The sequence below is a fragment of the Teleopsis dalmanni genome, chromosome 1 (genome assembly GCF_002237135.1).
Source record: "Teleopsis dalmanni isolate 2A chromosome 1, ASM223713v2, whole genome shotgun sequence".
Classification (NCBI taxonomy): Eukaryota; Metazoa; Arthropoda; class Insecta; order Diptera; family Diopsidae; genus Teleopsis; species Teleopsis dalmanni.
In genome coordinates this window covers 97289697-97311672 of record NC_051846.1, presented here as the reverse complement: position 1 = coordinate 97311672, position 21976 = coordinate 97289697, and the positions used below count along the sequence as shown (strand labels likewise).

Below are 21976 nucleotides of genomic sequence, written 5' to 3'. Positions count from 1 at the left end.
AAATCGGAGTTCATTAGGTCATTTTTTGCCAAAATCCGTCCGGTTTGTAAAAGAATGACCCATATACGATTCTAAAACTAAGTGGACGTTTATAGGTAACAGATTGCGTATCTTGTATATGAGCCCATTATATTATACTTTGATAAATGCAAATAAATGTCCTCATAATGGAAACTCATGATTTCTTGTTGTAAGATTTGTTTCGAATACCTCTTTTACGTAATCCATTGCGTTAAATTTATCTTCATCGCTTCGCGTGCGATGTTGATAGAAACGGATTCTATAGGGAATTTATACCTTTACTATCATTCCATACGAATACATGTTTTTTGGCATTTGCACATAGGTTTTGAATAAAATTATATTGCCTGGCTTTGGTGTCCATGCTTAATGCAGTTCTAAGTCTCCTTTGGGTATCTTTGAATAAGGTTTTCGTTGTCCTACATTTTACCATTCACGCTTTAACTTGCCTTTTTGTAAATCTAAATGTTCTATGTATAAATACTTTATTGCATATGTAAATTTGTTGTCTTTAGGGGTTGTTGTAAATCAATACACAACAGGCTTCGATTATGCCAATATTGCACGCCAATATGCAGGCATTGTGCAACCAGTCAATGCACCTTTACCAAAGTCCAACCTACAATGACATATGTTCAGCCAATGGCTTATGAAAGCGCTAGAAGTGGATGAAACACTGGACTACCACATCATGATCCTACTGTCCAGATGGCTAAACGTCCATCAGCAACAACAACCATCAGCAGCAGTGATATCAACAGCGATAGCTGCAGTAGCAGCGATATCAACAGCGGCAGTAGCAGCAGCAACAGTGGCTACACGATTCTCATAGTTAGTTCCAATTTTAAATGAAGTAAATAACCTAAAAACTAGACAGCATGTGTATTCTTTCAAGCATAACGTGACACCTGAAGAGGGTGAAGTTTTCTATTGCTGAAATCAAGATTGAGTTTAAAACCAAGATTGCGTCCTTAATATCTTATAGGTTTCCGTACGGCTTTTTCTTTCTGTCAGCCAAATGTTTCGTTATGACTCTAAAACTATTTTCGGTTCTCAATTTGGATTTTGTTTTCGTGTATATTGTCCCTGGTTAAAGGAACAATATGAAAAGTATTGTTACCAATCAGACGTACAAGGAGTGTAACAAGGCTATTAGAGCTTGGTTCACACAGGTAATTTGGAGCGGATTTACACTATTTATTAGTAGGCTGATTAGATTCATCTACAGATTAATCTAGTTCAACAAATTTATTACCAGAAAGTATATTTGTGGGTGCACTATCTTTGTTACTTTTATTTATTTTAGCACTTCTCAAACTAATTTTTTGAGGGCATAGTTTGCGTTTTATATTGACATAGCGTCCCATATTTGTTAGGATTGCTATTTAATTTTTGGACTACCTGTATTGGGAATTGTAAGCCATGCTGCTGCAGATGCAATGTTTGACAAACTTTTATCAGTTGTCATATAATTTATTTGGAATGCTTATCGTATGGCTTCTCTCTAGGTGAGGATTTTGATTATTTATATGCATACGTGGTCATGTGTGTAAATAACAGATTTGCTATAAGATTTACTTATTATTATAACTATTAATAAAATAGCAAAAAAATAATAGATTTTTTGAGTCTAGTGAGCTAAAAGATCGTTGCTAGAATTACCTTGTTAATGTTAAGAACAGATAAGATTTTTTGCTGGAAAGCTCTTTAAGTATAAATAAAATTTAGATTGTACCCTGTGTTAAAAAGCACAAAATCATAAAAAATATTCGTGTTTCGCAAATATCCAAGCAATTATTGGCTTTAATTGTATCAAATGTTTCAATTATTCATATTATTTATGAAAAATAAGAGAATATTTTTGTATTAAAATAAATTAAATAATGGTCAACAACTTATTTTAATACAAAAATAACCTTTTAGACTAATATAAGTTTTAAGAAGATAAATACGTCACTGACTAATATTTTGTTTTTACTGGCTCAAACAATGGTTTTTTTACCTAATTTTTCCTTAAAAAGTGGGTTATAGCATTGAGTAAGAATATTATAGAGTCACAATGACTCAATTTTTAAATTTTCAGCAAAAGGCACGGGAGGGCGGAGTGAAGATTTTACTTCTTTCTGCGCTGCTGCTAGATCGGTCGCGCTTATGCTTGTTCTTTCTAAAAATTTTACTATTGATGAATGAAGGACAAAAATGAAAACAAAAAACAGATTTGCTTGTTACGTATGCAGGCCGTACAAGAAAAGAGTCAAATTAGTTTTTGGTGTAATTATTTGTTTTTGCAATTAATGCTTGGCAATAGCAAGCAGCACGTAAAAATTTTATGCATTTAATATCACTTTATAATGCAAATAAGACAAACATCCCTACTTGTTTGGAAGTTTACTGACCTACATATATATATGTATTTTATAAACATATGTACTTTTATTTGGAAGAATATGAATATTTTTTCATTTTATTTTAGGAACATTTGAAGCAAATGAAACCAATTTCAATTTTTTGGTTTAATCAGGTATAATAAAATAATTGTATGTAATTGACCGTGTGCGAGTTCGAGTAATTGATGGTAAATTGAGGAAAATTATAAATTATGTCCGTATGGCAGCGAATGTTGGTGTTTACCAGAATTTCGAGTATGGTAAATTAGGTAAATTTGATATTACCATTGGGAACATATTATAAGATGTATAATAAAAAAATAAATAAATTTGAAAACTTTTAACATAAGTGCAGTGCAAAAAAACCCTAAGAAATTTCAGTTTACTTAACCATAATTTACCGAGTTGGTTTATTGGGGCCTGCAGACTTCATCGAATTGAATTGCTGCACTTTATTCTGCTTATATTACTTCGTAAGCAATTCCTTTGGATGGTAGAGAAAGTGAAATCGACTAAGGCATAAATTGTTATATGACCTTATATTAAAAATTTGCCCTAATACAGGCTTAATAACATTTATTTATAATTTATTTATTACCATAACTACTTACTTTATTTATTTATTTTGTTCAAAATACATAGTTTAAGTGAATTAATTTTAAGATAGTTATTAATAAACATGTGTTAATAAATATGTATAAAAACGTAAATATTAATATTCATTACGTAGAAACTTTCGCTATTTTTTATGGTTATTCACGGGATATTGATCAATTTATAATTTTTTGTGTTAATATACATTAATATTTTTAACAAAGCAATTTATACATATAAACAATAAAAAATAATGTATCATATATATATCTAATAACGGCAAGAACTAACAAATGTGTTCTCTTATTGGTGGTGGTATTCCTCTATTGCTGAGCGTTGTTTGTTGTCGTTTTGTCATTGGGCCTTTTTGTGGTAGGATTTTAGGCAGGTTTAGGAGTATTTTCGGAAAATCTTCTGCAGGTTGTTTCCTTTCTTCTTTTTTACCATTCTATTTTCCAATTATTTATGTGTGATAATATATTTCTTTATCATTTATATGCAAAAAATCTTTTTGTCGAAAATACTAATGTATATTAATATAAAAAACTAAAGTTCTTCAAATTCTTGAGGACGAAATAGAGAAATAGAGAAAAACAAATAATAAAAAAAACTTTGAAATAGTAAAAAAAATAGTAAAAAAATTTCAATTTTCTATATTATTTTTTTTAAACAAAATTTCTTCGTTAACATGGACTAGGCCTCCTGGGGACACCATGTAAAAAAAAACGTGCGATGCATTATACCTCAAAGGTGGTCTGGAAATTAGTACGCAACTAGAAACATGAAAATTGTCACTTCTATTTAATTAACGATAACCTTTCATGTATGTCGATCTAGTAACTATAAATGATTATGCAGTTAATTAAATAAATCTCCATTTCTCGGCAATTATTCGCTTGCAAAAGCTAATAGTCGATACACTTGTACCCCTTGTACTGATGTTCCGTTTATACTTATTCAGTATCTTTTAAGTGCATATATATGTAAAATAGCGTTAACTATTCAAACTGCCATATAAACTGAAGGTTTAATCTTAAATCGATTTCTATATAATTTTATTGTAATACATTTGGCAAAGCTAAATCATACTATTTTTAAAAAATGTTTTATGAATTATTGGTAATTATTTTATATACATATGTATGTGTTCTTATGATTGTACTACTTCCTAAGATTTAATATAAATATTATGTAAATGCGATAAAATTGGAAATCCATAACTAATAACAATTAATTACGAAAACAATTATAACTCTTTCTTCAAATGCCATCATAATGAAAAATTGTTTCAATGCAGCAAATAAAATTTTAATATCTCTTGCCCCCGAAATTACATACAAAAATATCAATGTCCATATATTCATATTTAAACACAAAGCAAGTAGGCATGAATGAATATAAAATAGCAAATAATTCTTTTTACTACTTACATTATAATTCAAGAATGCAATAACAACACCTCAAAGAGCAAAAGGAGAAAAAAACACAAAAAAGAAATATAAAAATTTCTTGAAGCTATGAAGCAGAGAATATTGCAAAATCTTCTTTGGTATGAAGCAAAAACGACTGAAGCGACGTCGGCAGAGATTTGAGTGATTTAGGTACCCAGTAGTAGATACCTAGAACAAAAATTAATTTCTATGGCATTGTGACTCTATAATATTTTTACTCAATGGTTATAGCCATAAGATAGAATTCTGTACTGCACTGGTGAAAACTTTTTTGTTAAAATACCTTATGATCAAAAAAGAACGAGAATTTAAAAAAAAAAACTCAAAATTTTAATTTTTAATAATTTTCATTATTATCGCCTTCAAAGTACTCTCCTCCTGCTGCAACACATGCACATTTTCCACACAAGTTTTATAGGCCGCCGAAGCTATGGCCTTTAATTTACGCAGCGAATTCTCTTCTATGGCCTTTATGGTCTTAAAACGTCTTCCACGCAATGGCAATTTAAGTCGGGGGAAGAAGAAAAAGTCACACGGGGCCATAGCTGACGAGTACGGTGCTTGGTTAATGATATTGGTGAAGTTTTTGGCTAAGAACTGCGACACAACCAACGCTGTGTGAGCCGGTGCGTTATCGTGGTGTGAAATCCATGAGTTTTTCTTCAATAAATCTGGCCTCTTTTTGTAAATGGCCTCACGCAAACGACGCATAAAGGCCAAATAATACTCCTTATTGACCATTTGACCGTCCGGAAGGAATTCATAGTGCACCACACCACAAATATCGAAGAAAACAGTCACAAAACAGCATAACATTGAATTTGGACCGACTTTGGCGTTCTCTTTTCGGTTTCGGTTCACCTTCAAAGCACCAATCGGTCGATTGTTGTTTGGTGGGCATGTCAAATTTATAGACCCATGTCTCATCACCAGTTATGATTCATTCGATGAATGTGGGGTCACTATCTGCGTTGGAAATCATCTCTTTGACCACATCACAACGATAACTGTTTTGAATGAAATTCAGCTAAAAATCGCCACACGAAAATATTTCGACTTCTTTGTACAGCCGCCAAACAAAAACTAATCGTACGGTAAGCATTAAGCTTTGACAGAATGTGTATAATAGTGTTTCCAGCGTGAAAATAAAAAAAAATTTCTGAATGGATAAGCGCGGAAATTCAAAAACTCTCGTTCTTTTTTAATCACATATAAGTTTGATATATACATTAAATATAAACTCGCAAACTTTAATTTATTTTTTGGCCAAAAATAAGCTTTTCCGTAGGAACCATGTAAAATTCAAAATAAATTTTTGTGATGAATAAAATAAAGTGTTTAAAAAAATTGCGAGTTGTGGAAACAGTTGATTCTTTTAGTACGTTTACTTCTTTGGTTATATAGTATAACAAACCTAAATTTCTTCGTGATTTTTTTCAGATTTTAATTTTTATACACTTTTACCATCAATATAAGTAAACGGAAGCATTTGTTATTTTTGTTTAATCGGAAGCGTTTTTTATGGTATTGTGGCAGCACCAGCCTAAACACATGTTAGAATATGTGAACGGTATAAAGCGAAAGTGCAACATCGAACGGACAGTAGCGCGAAGATTCAGCACTAATTGTGCATCGCGTCTCGATGAAGGTACCTCCGTTCTGACATGAGCGATCCGAAATATGGTTTGCTCAGATTGAGGTGCAGTTCGTGGAGGCAGGTGTCTGCAATGATGTGACTAAGTTCAGCACCATAGTAGCTACAATTGAGCCTAGCATTGTGACTGATGTTGCGGACGCTGTACTAGATCCCCCGACCGATTATTAGACGTCGAGTTTGCTGACCAATGGCCCACTCAACTATTAAATGAACTAACATCGTTGGCGAAGGACAAAGTGAGCGACGAATTTGTGAAATCACTCTGGCTCCAGTCTTTGACATCAAACGTTGAATTGATCGTGTGAGGATGGAAATTTGTAATAATTTCTAACCTACATAAATTTAGTAACACCATAACAACATATACATTATTTTAAATAAATTGAAAAGAAAACTGAAATTAAAATAGATTAAATTACTTTTAATTTTTCGATTGTTATTAGCTATAAGACACGAACAATGAAAAGCATTTATTAAGAGATATTTGTAAATATTTCGTTCTTTATTTAACAACTTCATCAATTGTATAATTACATAAATTAATTTAACTTCAAAATAACAATAATGCTTACATTTGGTGTTCAACCATCGTAATTAATAATAAAAATTATATGAACAACTCAAAAATAGAAAAATTAAAAATCACAAATTAACACTCGACAACAAATTTTTTGGACATATATAACAAAATTAACAAACTAGAACAATATGGTTACTCAGTTTTCTATCAGACCATCCAATACACCAAAAAATTAATACAGTTAGAAACCTTATTGTCAGAGTTGAAAGTCTTAGTGATAATAGGTTTATGGAAGAGAACAGGAAAGAAATTAAACAGATACTTATGAATAATAACCCTAAGTATTTTGTAAATAAAATCTTTCAATCGTATAAATATTGTGACGATTATATTTAACAACAACATCGCCGCAATAAAAATAAGTTATTAAATGTTAATAAGATTGAATTGTTATAAATAAGTTATTGTAATAATATTATTATTATTATAAAATATAATTTTTATTAAATATTAATAAAATTAAATTATTGTAAATAAGTAATCATATTTTGAGTATAAAAATTTTGTTAATAATACCACTCATTTTCTGTTGAGTGTATTTTTGTTAAAATTTTGCCAACAAAATTAGCAAGCGAATGCATTAAACATACAACAATATGATCACAGCAACAACAGAAAAATCCATGTACAAGTAAATGCATGGAGAACATAACAAAACTATTACAACAACAAAACCAACGCATAAACGAACGTATGGAGCAAGCAAATAGCAACGCTATTCGCAGACAACAAGATTATACTGTAGACAATAACAAAGCAGAGCAGAGCTACACACCGTAAAAATAACAACTATAACAGAAGTCTCGTTGGGAAAAAAAGGGTATAAAAGGAGACTTCAAATCCAACAAGAGGTCACTTTGTCGCAGCACTTAGAACAGTGCGCATCGTAGCGAGTGCATGGTCATTTGATCGCAGCACTCACAGCAGTCGACATCGACACAGCGCAGCAGCAGGATACAACATTGGATAAGATAGTTTAATAAATTTCCTAACATAACAACGTGGCGCTGTCGGCACCGATGATACCATCATCCAACAGCGTGGCCCAGTCGGTAACGTTGATTAATCTCCTAATTTACCAAATATTCTTCTAATTTCAGGCATTTTTAATATTTGTAATTATAATTCATTTTGTTAGTTAATAAGTCATAAATATTGTTGCGAAGATACAATTCGATTTAAGTTAACTGAGATAATTTTGAATTATGTCAGTTAGTTAGTAAATAAGTTTTTAAATGTTGTTGGTTATTTTGAGGAATAAAGTGTGTGTGTTTAAAATATAAGTAACGGTTATAATTAATACAAGTTTAACATTATTCACTTATCAGGATCTAGTGTTATCGAAGGAAGCGTGGGAATAATCGTAACAATATATTGTAAAAAATAAAAGTAAATAATAAATAAATTATGCTAAAAATAGCCCGTTACAAAGAAATACCGGCCCGTGAGCTATCAACGGTGAATAGGTTCATTACAATACAAAACAACGTCAAAAAATACAGTAGACAATGTCAGGAGTAATAAACTAAGATGTAAGTTCCCCAATGTACCTTGACTGTCTCAAAAAAATTCAAAACTTTTCAAAGAAGAGGAAACAATTAATATTGTACTTTACAACTTGAAAACAACAAAGAATTTATTCTTAAAGATTAAGGACAAAGAAACGAAAGAAAATTTATCAAATCTTATATATAAGATCAATTGGAAAAAAAAACCAAAGATTGACAAAAAGAGTAGGTGAACATAAAAGTACATGTAAACGTAAAGATGATGGGAAAGAAACATCTCTTTCTGAACGTTCTCATTCCAATGAACATAATTTCAACTTTGATAGGGTAATAATTCTTGAAATTACAAAATAGTTATCAAAAAATATTAATGAATGAAGTTATTCACATTAAATAATGAATAGGTGGTAAACTCCAAGAGAGCACACTTTACTCTAATTTACTTGATAAATACCACTTGATCAGAAATAGGAGATGAAAACAATAAAATTTAGCCGATTGGTTTATATTAATTGAGAAATATGAACAGAAAAAAGAGAACGTTTTGATTTTTGGCGCAATATTACCATATTGTTTCAGTTTTGTTATATATGTCCAAAAAATTTGTTGTCGAGTTTCAATTTGTGATTTTTAAATTTTTAAGTTGTTCATTTAATTTTTATTATGCATTGTAAAGATTAAGCTATTTATCCTTCTATGTGTTATTTTAAAGTTAAATTAATTTATGTAATTATAGCACTGATGAAGTTCTTAAATAAAGAACGAAATATTCACGAATATCTTTAAATAAATGCGTTTTATTGTTCGTGTCTTATACCTGATAAAAATTTAAACAACAATAAAAAACAGGCCGTACGTGAGTTCCCTTTACCTAAAACCTTTAAGTAGTTGCGGCAGTATCTAGAAATGATAAACATCTACCCTCAACAGCAAAAACGACAAAACAGCAATCACCTGGTCGCCTGATGACGTGGTGGCATTCCAGTAGTAACGGTTACGACAGATGCTTCAGGAGATGCAGTTGGTTACTTGGAGAAATTGAGTTCAGCTCAAGTGCAATACAGCGTTAATGTCTAGAATTGACAGCGATTTATCAAGCGGTCTAATATTTCCGATATGAGTTGAAAGCTCGCGAGAAAAAACCACCCGCATCTGTGTTCCAGCAAGCAAGTGAGAACGCATCTCCTAGACGAGCAAGACGAATTGAACTTGTTAGACAATATTCTACCAATATTCGTGACGTGGCTGGAGCTGATAACGTGGTAGCAGATTACCTTTCTCGAACTCCAGCAGTCCAGTGTGAAGCGAAGTGGAAAGAATTGAGGTTGACCAAGAAACAGACCCGGAACTGCACGAATGATTAAACGTCCAGTCCAGAAAAATGTTGTTATTGAAGAAGTGGAAACTATTAAATTCAGCTAAATTGTTGAACTATACTATTTTCGGCACTCTCATTCGCCCATATGTCCCATAAAATTGCAGGCAGCAGGCATTGTCCAAGCTTCACTTAGAGCAACCCGCAAAATCATCCAAGCAAAATACGTGTGGCCTGGTATACAGTATTTTTCGTCCGAAAAATTTAAGGTCCAACTCCATACCCGTACTCCTATAAGTTCTTTTGTAGCGGTCGATGGCCGATTTCAAAACATTCACATCGATATAGTGTGCCCATTGTTACCGTCGCAAGAGAAGCATCGATCGTTTTTCGCGTTGGCCAGTGGCCATTTGTTTAATGGGCATTACAGCAGAAGAAGAGGCAGCAGCACTCATTGATGGTTGGGTTGCACATTATGGCACGCCACAACAGTCACAACTGACCTACGACGTCAATTTGATTCTACTGTATTCACGGAGGTGACGACACCTGCCACCTGCCACCCTCAAGCCAATGACATGGTGGAGCGGTTCCATAGAACACTGAAAGCAGCTATACGTTGTCATGGTTCCAGTAATTTTGGGTTTTAGAACCAAGCGAAACAAACTTTATGAAGTCACTGCCCAATAACATGGGTAATTTACAAACTTAACCTGGACTGTGATATGGTCAACAACTGGTCTTTGTTCCAAACGAGCTGTCAAGCGGTAAGTACGTGTTCCTAAACACCGACCGCGTTCAAACATTGTTCGAGCAGCCTTACGAGGGTCCTTACACAGTGGTCCATTGCAATGAGAAAAACTACGTCATAAGCGTAAAAGATAACGATGTCACAGTAGCAGCAGGCAGGCTAAAACCAGCATTCCTGACTTTAAATGACAATGACAGCAGCGGAGCAGCTAAAGCTCTGTCATTTAAGAAACTGCCTTCTGCCGAAGCACCAGTAGCTGAGCCCGTCCTCAGAGACCAACGAGAAGTCAGACATAAGTTGCACGCACAGGTGAAATCCTTGCTAATGATATCAAGAAAAAATTAAGTGATCAATACATCGTTGAAACTACTTTACTGCGTAATCCCAAACTGTTAATTTTAGGAATGAGTAACAGATAGATGGCAATAGTTAACTTCTCGCAATAAGAAATCAAAATAGTGTCTCGTTCCAACACCTAAAAGGTTTAAAAGTATACAAAGCTTACAACAAAAAAAGAAAACATTTAACGCTATAATATTTATTTTGCAATTTGAAATATACATACTTGAAAATGAATTGCGATTTGCTAATTTCATAAGTTGATGAGAATGAGGCTATATGAGAATTTTAATTATTGTTATTCAATATTCTATTATTTTTTTACATTCTTAATTATTAGTCAAAAAATAATTGTTATAATTTATTAAGAAAAAATATTATAATTTGCTGTTAGAAAATTATAGAATATGTGTTTTAAAAATGAAGTTGATGTACTCCTATCATATTTATAATTTTATTTACATGTGTACATGATATCAATTCATATTACGCAACAAACATATACAATGTTTGTTCGACAATGCATTAAAGAGCTCCGACTTAACATCTGTCAATCGTTATTTTCTTGGGTGCACCTCAAGGTAATCAGACATGCGAAGAAGTTCGCTGCCACCGCACAACAATGCTATCGGTCAATCGTTGTAAGCAATGGCGACGCGTGTTCTATCTGGAAGGGTGTACGGCCCTTCTTTAATGTTGTTTTTACATGTACCACTTAAATTAAAATATATGAGATGTTTTATTAATAATAACTATATTATATTAGGCAACAATATATTCGTAATATTATATTAACAATTCATTAACAAAATAACATATTAAACAAATTAAATTAAAAATATATATAGAAGTTTAATATTATATCAATATGGAAGAAACAAAACTTTTCACATAATTCTCGTAACATCAAACCAACTTTTTTCAAGCAAAAGAATTTGTACTTGGAAACATACATGTTTATGCAGTGATCAAACAAAGTCGAACCCAATTACAACGTACAAATGTGCGGACAAGTACCCCGCACAGTAGGCGACAGAAATTCGTGTGTGCTACTGTTAAAAGGAGAGAGACGAAATGTGATCGAAATGTATGGTGAGATGAGCTGCAAACTTCAGCCGCTCATGCAATCACTTTGGCAAATCATCATGTTGGATTCGTATGCATGCAGTTGATATTTGGAATAGAACAGAAAATTACTCTCATACAATTCCCACTATATAAATCTCTATTTCTGATATTACGAACGGGAGCACACGCGCATTATTTTGTTCATATGCAACGTATGAATGTGCGGCCAACTTCTTTGCACACAAAGGGGAGAGATGAAATATAATAGAAATGTTCTGTGATTTGAGCTGTTAATATATGTGCACAACTAACAAGTATAGCGGCTAACAGAAGCAAATTGATTGAGTTTTCATAGACAATTATATTAAATTGTTTTTGCTAAAACTTTAAGAATATATATATGGAAATGTAATAAATAATAATAATTTTTGATGTGAAGATACTTGATAAATTTATATACCTATGTTATTTGACATTTTGCAAATTATGTTAGGGTGTTCACCGCACACCTCCGCACCTTAGAGCAATCGTCACTGGTTGTAAGTGCATATATAAAAATCATATATTTTGGTAGCATTACAATGTCAATGTGCTCATGTTTAAAACGTTTCAAATGCTTACCGCACCAATTTGTTATGTCTGTCCACTTGCGTTTGTTGTTATTTGAGAGGGTCTGTTAGATAATTATGACTAGTAATTGACCAAGCTTTTGACTGCAACAAACAATGTACCAAGTCGAATATTTTCTTCCTAAGTTGTGCTGGGGCGTAAGGTTTGATATTAGGGCGTTTGTTTTAAACGGAGATACTTTGCCCGCTTTCTTGGATAGTAGTTTATGACCAATAAGCACCATAAAGAATGGCCCTTAATGTATTTATCTGAAGTGGTTCATGATAGATCGCCAGCATCAGGTTTTTTGTCGGACGAACTATATTTTACCTGTGTTGCTTTTAATTTAAACGAGAATGCAACGGTTACCACTGGGCAAAAATGAAAATACCTTTCCAACACGGTCAATTAATTATATTCGTTTCTACATGAAAGTATTACGTATTTATTTTAAAGGAAAGATTTTAAGTTATAGTATCAATTTTAATTCTTTTTTAATTTCAGGTGAAATAGTAACAACGGAACTGAAGCTTGATAGAGAAAACCAAGCAGAACATACCATAGAGGTAAATAATAGAGCAAACAACTATAGAGGTAAATAATAGATAAACTATATATATTTATATAGAGGAATGACTTAGATCGTCTTGCCTTAGACCAAAAAATTGACCTTGTTGCGAAAAAAGATTCTAAAAAAATATGCACGATAAATTTTAATAAATAAATATAACAATCAAGTGTAATTTGATTTTATCGTGTGGATGTGTACTTATCGTGTTGGTCACGTTCAGATGTGTTGCTCAATTTGATGCAAATGTTTTACAATTTTATGGTATTTTCTTTTCAATTTCAATCTTCTAATTATGGTGAAAAATGCAAGTGTTAAAACTATCATTTGTTTTTACTATTTAAAGTTTTAAAAATAATTTTTCTTACGAACGTAAAAAAAAATGTCACTCTGTGAAATTTATGGGTACTCTCTGCTATCATATGCTATAGTGAAAAGGTCAGTAATTACACAAAGTGTAATTATCAAACAATGCTGTAAACACTTTAAAAAAGTTAAAAATTTAAGCATTTAACATTTTAAGTGTGAAAATCCAAACCTTCATAGTGGAATCTCAACATTGCACATCTCTGCAAAACTTGCGAAAAACTTTTCAACAGCGTCAAAGGTACAGGAAACTGGGCACCATATAAGGAAAAATAAAGGGAATTCAAATACGCAATTCTGTGGTGGCATAGAAACTTCTTCTGAGTCTAGTTGACTCCGCGTAATTCTCAACTCCGTCCACTAGATCCTTGATTACATTCAGTCTCCAAATGGTTAATGAACCAATTTTAGTAAGGAAACTCTTGAGATCATGCACTTTCCAGGGAGTGTAGTCTCTAATGTTCTAGTATCAACACAGGTCGGCGCACCCACTCTCTAACCCTCCGACACTCCCAATCCGTTTGAAGTGATCAATACTTAAATCAAGTAGGCCTTTGAACCTTATAAATCTCCAGATTCGGACGGCATTCTTTCCGCTGATATTCAACAGGGTGAATATGTCATACTTTACTTTCCTCTTAACAAATACAGCAATAGTTTTTATATGCTATACATCTATGAGTATAGCTGCTTAAAAATCACTCAACTAGTATTTATGCACAAAGCAGAAAGAACAGTACACTCCAGCCCCAAGGACTATAGACCAATTAGTCTGTCTTCCTTTCTTCTGAAAGTAATTGAAAGTGTTCTTCCAGCACTTTTCTCTGCATCGGCTTTAGTATATTTTCTAGAAAATAAGTTATCAGCTTTTCGCTTTGACTTCCAATCCATTGCAGTGTTTTCCAGGCAGAGTTAATGGTAATTATGCGGTATATTGGGTACTTGGCAATCAAATCCTTGATAGTTCTATTTTTATTTTCTCGAATAGCAAAGCTACCATTAAGTCACTGATGGGCACTTCAGCCACATCAATTATAACTCAAAATTGCCGAGCTTTCCTCAATAAGATAGTTAGATGTCTCAGGGTCCAATTCATTTACTTCTTAGATATAGGTGTTTCACTTGCTATAGTTGAACTGGCAATTAAACAAAAATACCTGAGCACAGATATCGGACAATATCTGACAGTCTTTACCTTTTTTGACGTTGGTTGTATACTGATCTTTCAGACTGTGTACATACCAACCCTATTCCTGTGGTACCACAATGGGTCAACCTACTCACCTACTACTCTCAAAAAAATTACGTTCCGCCAATAGTTAAAAAGGAAAAAATTTCGTTTTGTTAAGATAATGTGATACTTTTACAGTTATCAATCCTTAATGTCTCTAGTTGAGTTTTACATTGTTTACCCAATCCTTTATAAATCTGATTAATAAAATTGAAGTGGTTGTTATAGTGTAAGAAAACGTGTTAAAAACGTGTTAAAAACACGCAGACTAATAAAACCTGCTACAAACGTCGAGCTGAACTTTACTTTATTTATATATTCAACAATAAATTTATAAAATATTTCACATATGTATATTAAAAAAACCAATATAATACAAAAATTTCATTTAATTTTTTAACTTTTTGCTTGCCCAAAATAAACGTAACAACCCAAGACAGTAACTAATGTTTGCTGCATTCGGCTTGCAATTTATGTTGACATATTATTATATTGATTATATTAGATATTCTATTGATTTTTTTTCTTTCATTGGTTTATTTATTGAGTATTTCTGAATAGAAATTTACAATAATTTTGTGAATTTAAAAAAACTAACATAACATATATACTGTTGAGCTAGGTTATTCATATTTATTAATAATTTTCTTTTAAGGCGATTTAGTGCAGTTGCAGAGAATACCATAAGTGTCGAATATTAGGATTTACCATAATAATATAATAATAATGACAACAAGATAAACAACAAAAGAAAAGAAAATAAACATTATAAAACACATATACAATAACCTGTATTCTTTGTTTATAATATTCCTATAAGCCTGAGCACAGTTGTCCGTATCCGTTTTATAATTTAGTCTCGTACTATTTGTAATGTTAAGTATTGAAAGCATTTTCAGGAAGTACCTTTAATTTGGTTTCTTTCTTCATGTAAGATCTTTACAGTGCCAAGATCAGGCTCATGTTTGCAGTCAATACAATATATAGCCAATGCTGTACTGGTTTCAGCACTACTTTTATTTCTCATACTATGTTTATGTTCAGCCATCGTTGTCTTAAGTTTGTTCTTGGTTGTACCTATATATATTAGTTGAGTTGCGATTTAGAAGCCAGTATCCACATTAATGATTTTTACTGAAGGCATGATTGTCTCCTTAGAGTAAAAGTTACTTGAACGTATTTAGTTTCATTCACTTTGGATTTCCATTTAGCAAGCCATTCAATCAAACCAAGATGCCTGTATAAATTTTGTGAAGCTATAATGCAGTCACGGTTGGTATATACTGCAGCAGTGTCGTCAGCGAATGTCGGCAGCAAATTGTTTGGGTATTGTGGAATGTCAGTTATATAGATTTAGTATAGAAATGACCCAAGAGCACTATCCTGAGGAACTCCAGCGTTAAAATCGTTCTCTTGCGAGGTAAGAGATTTAAAATTATAATTTAAAATTATTTTAAATAAAAGTTCTTCAAGCCACACTATATAAAATATCTGCGCTGCATCAAGAAAAACTGCTGTACAATATTGGTATGAATGTAAAGCTAAGTGAATTTCGTTAGCGACTTGTTCAAGTGTTCCATGCCCTTTGCGAAAACAAAATGATGATCTGGAATGAAGTTTACACTACAGTTTCATTATTATTGATATTTATTTCATTGTTAATACATAATTCATTTTCATGAATTACATTCTTATTAGATAGTACATTTTCATTATTATTGATATTCATTTCATTGTTAATACATAATTCATTTTTATTTTCAGATTTGTGATATAATTCTTCGATTATATTTTGAGAATTACAATTACTCTTAACATTTTGTATATCTACACTAGAATCTTGGCTACTTAAATCTAATGCTTGAATTTCTTTATCATATTGTGAAAGCTCAACGTTTGTACTTAGCATGTCTGTATTTGAACATGATGGACTGTAACTCCAATCATCTTGAACATCTATTGAACTGTTGTGTGCGACCAGACTTTCTCCTGACCCTGATTTTATCTGATCCAAATGTCTCTTAATGACTCTGTTGTTAGACATAATGCAACAATATGAACGTGGACCCATTTTGTCTTTGATTATTGCAGGAATCCATGATTTTTTATTTACGTTAGAATAGTCACGTACAGATACATTTTGACCTATCACAAATTGTTCATTCCTCATGGTATTAATTGACTTTTTTCCGGACTTGGCAATAGTTTTTGGCAAGGAAGACATGATTTAATTAAATTGTCTATGTCCCTATCGAGTTTTGGCCACCATACAAAGGATCTTGCTAGTGATTTGGTCTTAACTATGCCTAAGTGAGCTTCATATAGTGATTGTAAAATGGATGTCCTAAGCTTCAATGGAATTATAACCAGATACCTTCAGAGTAAGCAATCTTTTCTAAAGTTTTCATGTCTTAAAGTTTTGACTGTTCCTTTTCTTACAGAATCACATACTTTAGAAAGTATTGGATCGCGTCTTGTTTCGCGTGCTATGTCCCTAAAGTCAATGCTTAAAATATTTTCGCCTTGAATATAATTTATAAATGAGCTTCCCTCATCCTGATCGCAATGTTTTGTTTAAGGTATACGCGATAAATTGTCCTCATCATTAGTGTGTCCATTGACATATTCAATTTTATAATTAAAGCCAGATAGTATGAATGCCAATCGTTGCATGCGTGCAGCTGCCATGATTGATGCTATAGATCCTAAAAACTCCAAGTGACACCAGACTAAATTTCAAAAGTGACATAAAACACTGTGCTCAGGTGTATAAAAACACCTTCGACAAATCCGGAAGAGGATAAATATATTTTTCTTATATATATGTTAATTTCATGATTCTTATAGTCAAAGTATTGTATATTTTCCAAATACATATGTATGTTTTATGTTTCAATGGAAATGTAATTTATTATTGTTTCTATGTAATGTATACCTTAATATTAATTACAATGTATTTATATGTATAGTTCCCCGATGATGACTATAGATTATAGTCGAAATATTGGACAATAAAAATCTTATAAAACTAAATAATAAAATTTATTTAATAACTGACCAAATTATTTAACAAAAATAATTATTTTAAATATTTGTTAATTTATGCAATTTTTAACATAAGTTACGACCCCAACGAATAAAAATATCAATTTTTTCAAAATGTGCAACAAAATATTTCAAACAAAATTGTGAAATTCATGTAATTTTTTTCCACCCTTGGGTGCAAGCGCAAAATCGCTCATTTGTTCACATTTGTGCAATCGTAATATTAAAACAGCACACTCGTGTGCGAAGAGAATTTTGTTTCGCACAGTGCGGTGCGATATCACAAATGGTTTTTTTTTTTTTACATGGAGGTTGGGAATCTTCATAGATACTAGGTTCTCGATTAGCATGCACGATTCGCAATACAAGTTACCTCATATTACGCCTACGTACTAAACCCTTCACCCCGCTATCTTCAACCACTATCCGCGTGGAAGTCAGCCTTAGTTATTACATCACGGGGCTGGTTAGTTATTACACTACTTCATTGTTTTCAGCATTTCTTTTTATTCCCTCAAATCTTCTTAGTTCGATTTGTACAGATACGATGTGCTCCATTGTTGTGTTCCAATTATCCTCTGTTGCTAACATATACTGTATTATATGTGCCGGACCTGGTAAGCATGAACTAATCGTATTGAATCGGCTACAGTGAAATATTGCATGCTCGGTATCTTACTCCACTCCACAGCTTGGACACAAGGAGGAATTATCGTGCCCAAATTTGAACAGGTATTTTCGGTAACTTCTATGCCCAGTTAAAGACTGCGTTAGATGGTAGTTTGTCTCATCATGTTTTTGTTCCAACCATACGGTGATTAGAGGTATAAGTGAGAACGTCCATCTGCCTTTGGTGGAGTTTTCCAATCTGTTCTGCCATGCAGCTACTGAAATTTCTCTCTCATTCCATCTAACTTGGATGGAGTTATGTTGTTCTCGGATTTCCTGCCTTTTGCTGAATATCCTTCGCATTTCGTCTGCTAATATATCAATGGGCACTACACCAGCGATAACAAAGCCTGCCTCATCCGAAACTGTGCGGAAGGCGCTTATCGTTCTCAGCGCACTTAGTCTGCAAGCCTTTGTTATCTTCTTTCTATTTTCAGCTATAGACAGCGATTTTGCCCAAATAGGCGAAGCATACAGCATTATGGAGCTTACTACTCGACTAAGGAGAAGCCTTTTATCATGACCAGGTCCCCCGATATTTGGTAGAATCCTTGACAGTAATGTCTGCGCCTTTGCCGCTTTCTCGGATACATATTGGATATGTATTTTAAAGCTTAATCTATCATCAATCATTACTCCTAGATATTTAATGGCTGGCTTAGATTGGATTAATACATTGCCTACTGTAACGTTTATAAATTCCACTCGTTTGCGGCTAGTTATAAGCACTGCCTCTGTTTTATGTTCCGCAAGTTCAAGATTCACTGAGTTTAGCCATACTTTAATCACACATATAGCTTCGTTAGTTGCTCTTTCAACTTGTGCAATATACTTCGCTACTGTGACTACTACACAGCACAAATGTGTGTGCAGGAATCTGTGTGCACAATCATCGCTTTGTGCGATGTGAAATTTGAAATCGCACAACAAATTTGAGTGCGTATTTGTTTTTTTTTAACACTACAAATGTGCGTGTGCATATTTTAAAAATAGTTTCCACTCGCACAGTGCAGTGTACGATTTTTGCACCACATTCCGAACTCTGATAATAACCTATATTAAATGAAACAATTGAAAAAGTATATAAATAATTTGTACACTTTTTTACATTTTGTGCAAAATATTTTTCCACATGTAAACCAACACGATTTTATTTGTGCCGCGCATTTTTTTTCGACAACGTTTACAAATCTTTTCCACTTTTTTATTTTATTTTTGCTAATGTCTTTAATTTTAATTCTTCTTTTTATTCATATTACTTTTTTAACTTCTTTTTATTTATTTATTTATCCATTTATTTATTCATTTATTTATACCTCGTCGCCAATTATGTTGTGTACTGAGTTATAGTATATTAAAGACTAACTTTATTTTAAATTCCAATTCTTAAGACTTAGTTACAATTTCTATTAAAGCACAAGAGAGCGTAAGCTTCTATATATACTTAACAGATATGTTAGCCTGGAAGTCTTTGATTTTGAGATTTAGCTGAAAAATGAAACACTACACCTTGTAGGTGTAGTGCCAGAGTAGTTATTTTTTTTATCGCTACGAGTCTAGGAGCCAACTTGTTTGCATATAGGAGGTTTTCTTTGAATTGGGGCTTTATATTCTTAAAAATTTTCTAAAAGAAATAATTAATATTTTTCGTGAGGAAAGTCTTTCTGGATGTTTTTTTATTGAACTGTTTCTTTCCTCATCAGAGGTCTTTTCAGCGCTTTAGTCGCTACATTGAGGTTGATTTTAGATCTGGGAGAACTGCATTTTTTCGAAATACAGTTTAGCAGAAATAGGCTCATCCAAGGTCAATGGAAAAATTGTTTTTTTGCATTATCATGTTGAGCTATAGTAGACTCAGCAGAAGAGTCAATTAGGGTATTGTTTATTACATCGACAGCGTACTCAATTTCATCTGGGTAGTGAGTTGCAAAAGTTTGTAACAAAAGTTTGTAATATAATTTTTATTTTTGGAAGTCAAAGACAATGTAGTGTAGTAATTAAATTATTTATTTAGCAGAATTTAAAAAAAAAATGGTTTTACAATCTAATATAATTATAATTATAACATAATGCTGTTTTGCTAATTTGATGACTACGATTATTTAGAATAATCGTGCTTTGATGATTGTTCCGATTGTTTCCACGTGCCTGAAATGTAGCTGTTAGACGGCACTACTCGTGCTAGTCTTGGTGTTTTGTCAGAAGGCGTCGTTAACTGGAGATTCGAAGTGTTATGCTGGGTTACAGCCTTGATTAGCATTTATTAATGTTAGGACGTATTACTGCTTTAATGCAATCCTACAGAAAATACTACTAGTCAAGATGTATCATGACTACCTCGGCTTGGTTTACCTATAAGACTACATATACAATCAACTAGTCAAGATGTATGCTAACTACCTTGACGTGATTCAAGTCTACTAGTCAAGATGTAGGCAAGGTAGTTACTTGCCTATAGTTCTACTGACTTGTTTCACAAAAACGTATTACTACCTTTGAGAGTTTCCAACAAGTGCCCCTGATTGTACAATGCGCGTTTATTTATACTCAAACAACCAAAGGTTTTTCTGTACCCTATCGGTACATATGCCATTGGTATTTTTGATACATGTTGTCTTTTGTTGCTGTTGTTCTTCTGGGTGTAATTTCTGTGCTTTGTGTCTTCGTGTGTTCTTGAATTCGATTTGCTTTGTATTTAGTTCAACCAAAGCTTTCATGCTTTGACGTTTCTTGTTTTGTTTACAAACGAATTTTTGACATTTGTTCTAAGTTTTGTGTGCAAGTGAATATTCTTTCGATAATATAAATTTTAGTTTTAAAACTAAATTCTTGATCCATGAGTTTGTATTTAGTTATTTAAATAAAATTCATTTCATTTTTAAAATCAGCTTTATTTCAGCTCCTGTGCACCGCCAATTCAGTGTTAAAACAAAATCCATAATAATATGTGAGTGAAATTTAACAAAAATTTAATTTTTTTTTTTGAAATCGATATTAGATTAATTTAAATAAATGTTATTTATAAAATAACATGGGTGTGAATTTATGTAGGTTGGAAATATGTGAATATTTCTATCCTGTTAGGAATTTTAGTTCTAGGCAATAAAAGTATTTTGTAAAATCTTCAGTGGTTAGCGAAAATCTAGGAGGGCAAAATACAGCAGATAACACAAGTTTCATTTTGTCATCAGTAGTGGCTCGAATGTTTTTTTCGAAAAGTTGCTCTAGTTCATAATGTCGCATTGTACTTCTGATAAAAATATCAGTATAACCGTAGGGCTTACTATCGGGATGTGTCATAAAAATAGTAGCCCTGTATAAGAGTGCAGTTAGGGCAAGACAGACAGGGCTGCTGCGATAATTGGCTGTGTGATTTCCGCTGCAGTTCGACTAAATCTTGGCTTTTGTATCTTGTTTGTTTTTTTACGCCCTACGGAGGGGCGTAATTTTGTATAAATAATTCTAGTTTTAGTATGACCATTAGGGTGCCATTAAGGTATATGGGCAATTTTTTTTTCGTAAAATCGGTTGACGGCACCCCCAGATCGGTTCATATTACTAAAAAAATAATCTGTGTGAAATTTTAGTTCAATTGGATAAGTGAAAATGGTGCCCCAAGAGCCTCAAAGATTGGAAAATAACATGATGTATAGCTCCAGGAGGTCGAAACTTTATGGTACAGTTCGGGTTTTCTCCTAAAAACATTAATGCATGTTCCAGAAGTTCCCTATAATTATCTCTTGGTTGGTTATCCTTACGAATCTTATAAAGGAAACTTGTAATTCGTAACACATCATCCATATTTAACGATTTTCTT

At 32.6% G+C, this 21976-nt stretch overlaps 1 protein-coding gene across 1 annotated transcript in view; it reads left to right on the top strand.

Moving 5' to 3' along the window:
* Positions 1 to 21976, top strand: part of LOC119689655 (fat-like cadherin-related tumor suppressor homolog) — a 52144-nt gene that overhangs the window by 5893 nt on the left and 24275 nt on the right. Inside the window, exon 2 of the mRNA XM_038104532.1 lies at positions 12785 to 12846. Coding sequence (XP_037960460.1) covers positions 12785 to 12846 — 62 coding nt within the window. The remainder of the gene's footprint in view (positions 1 to 12784; positions 12847 to 21976) is intronic.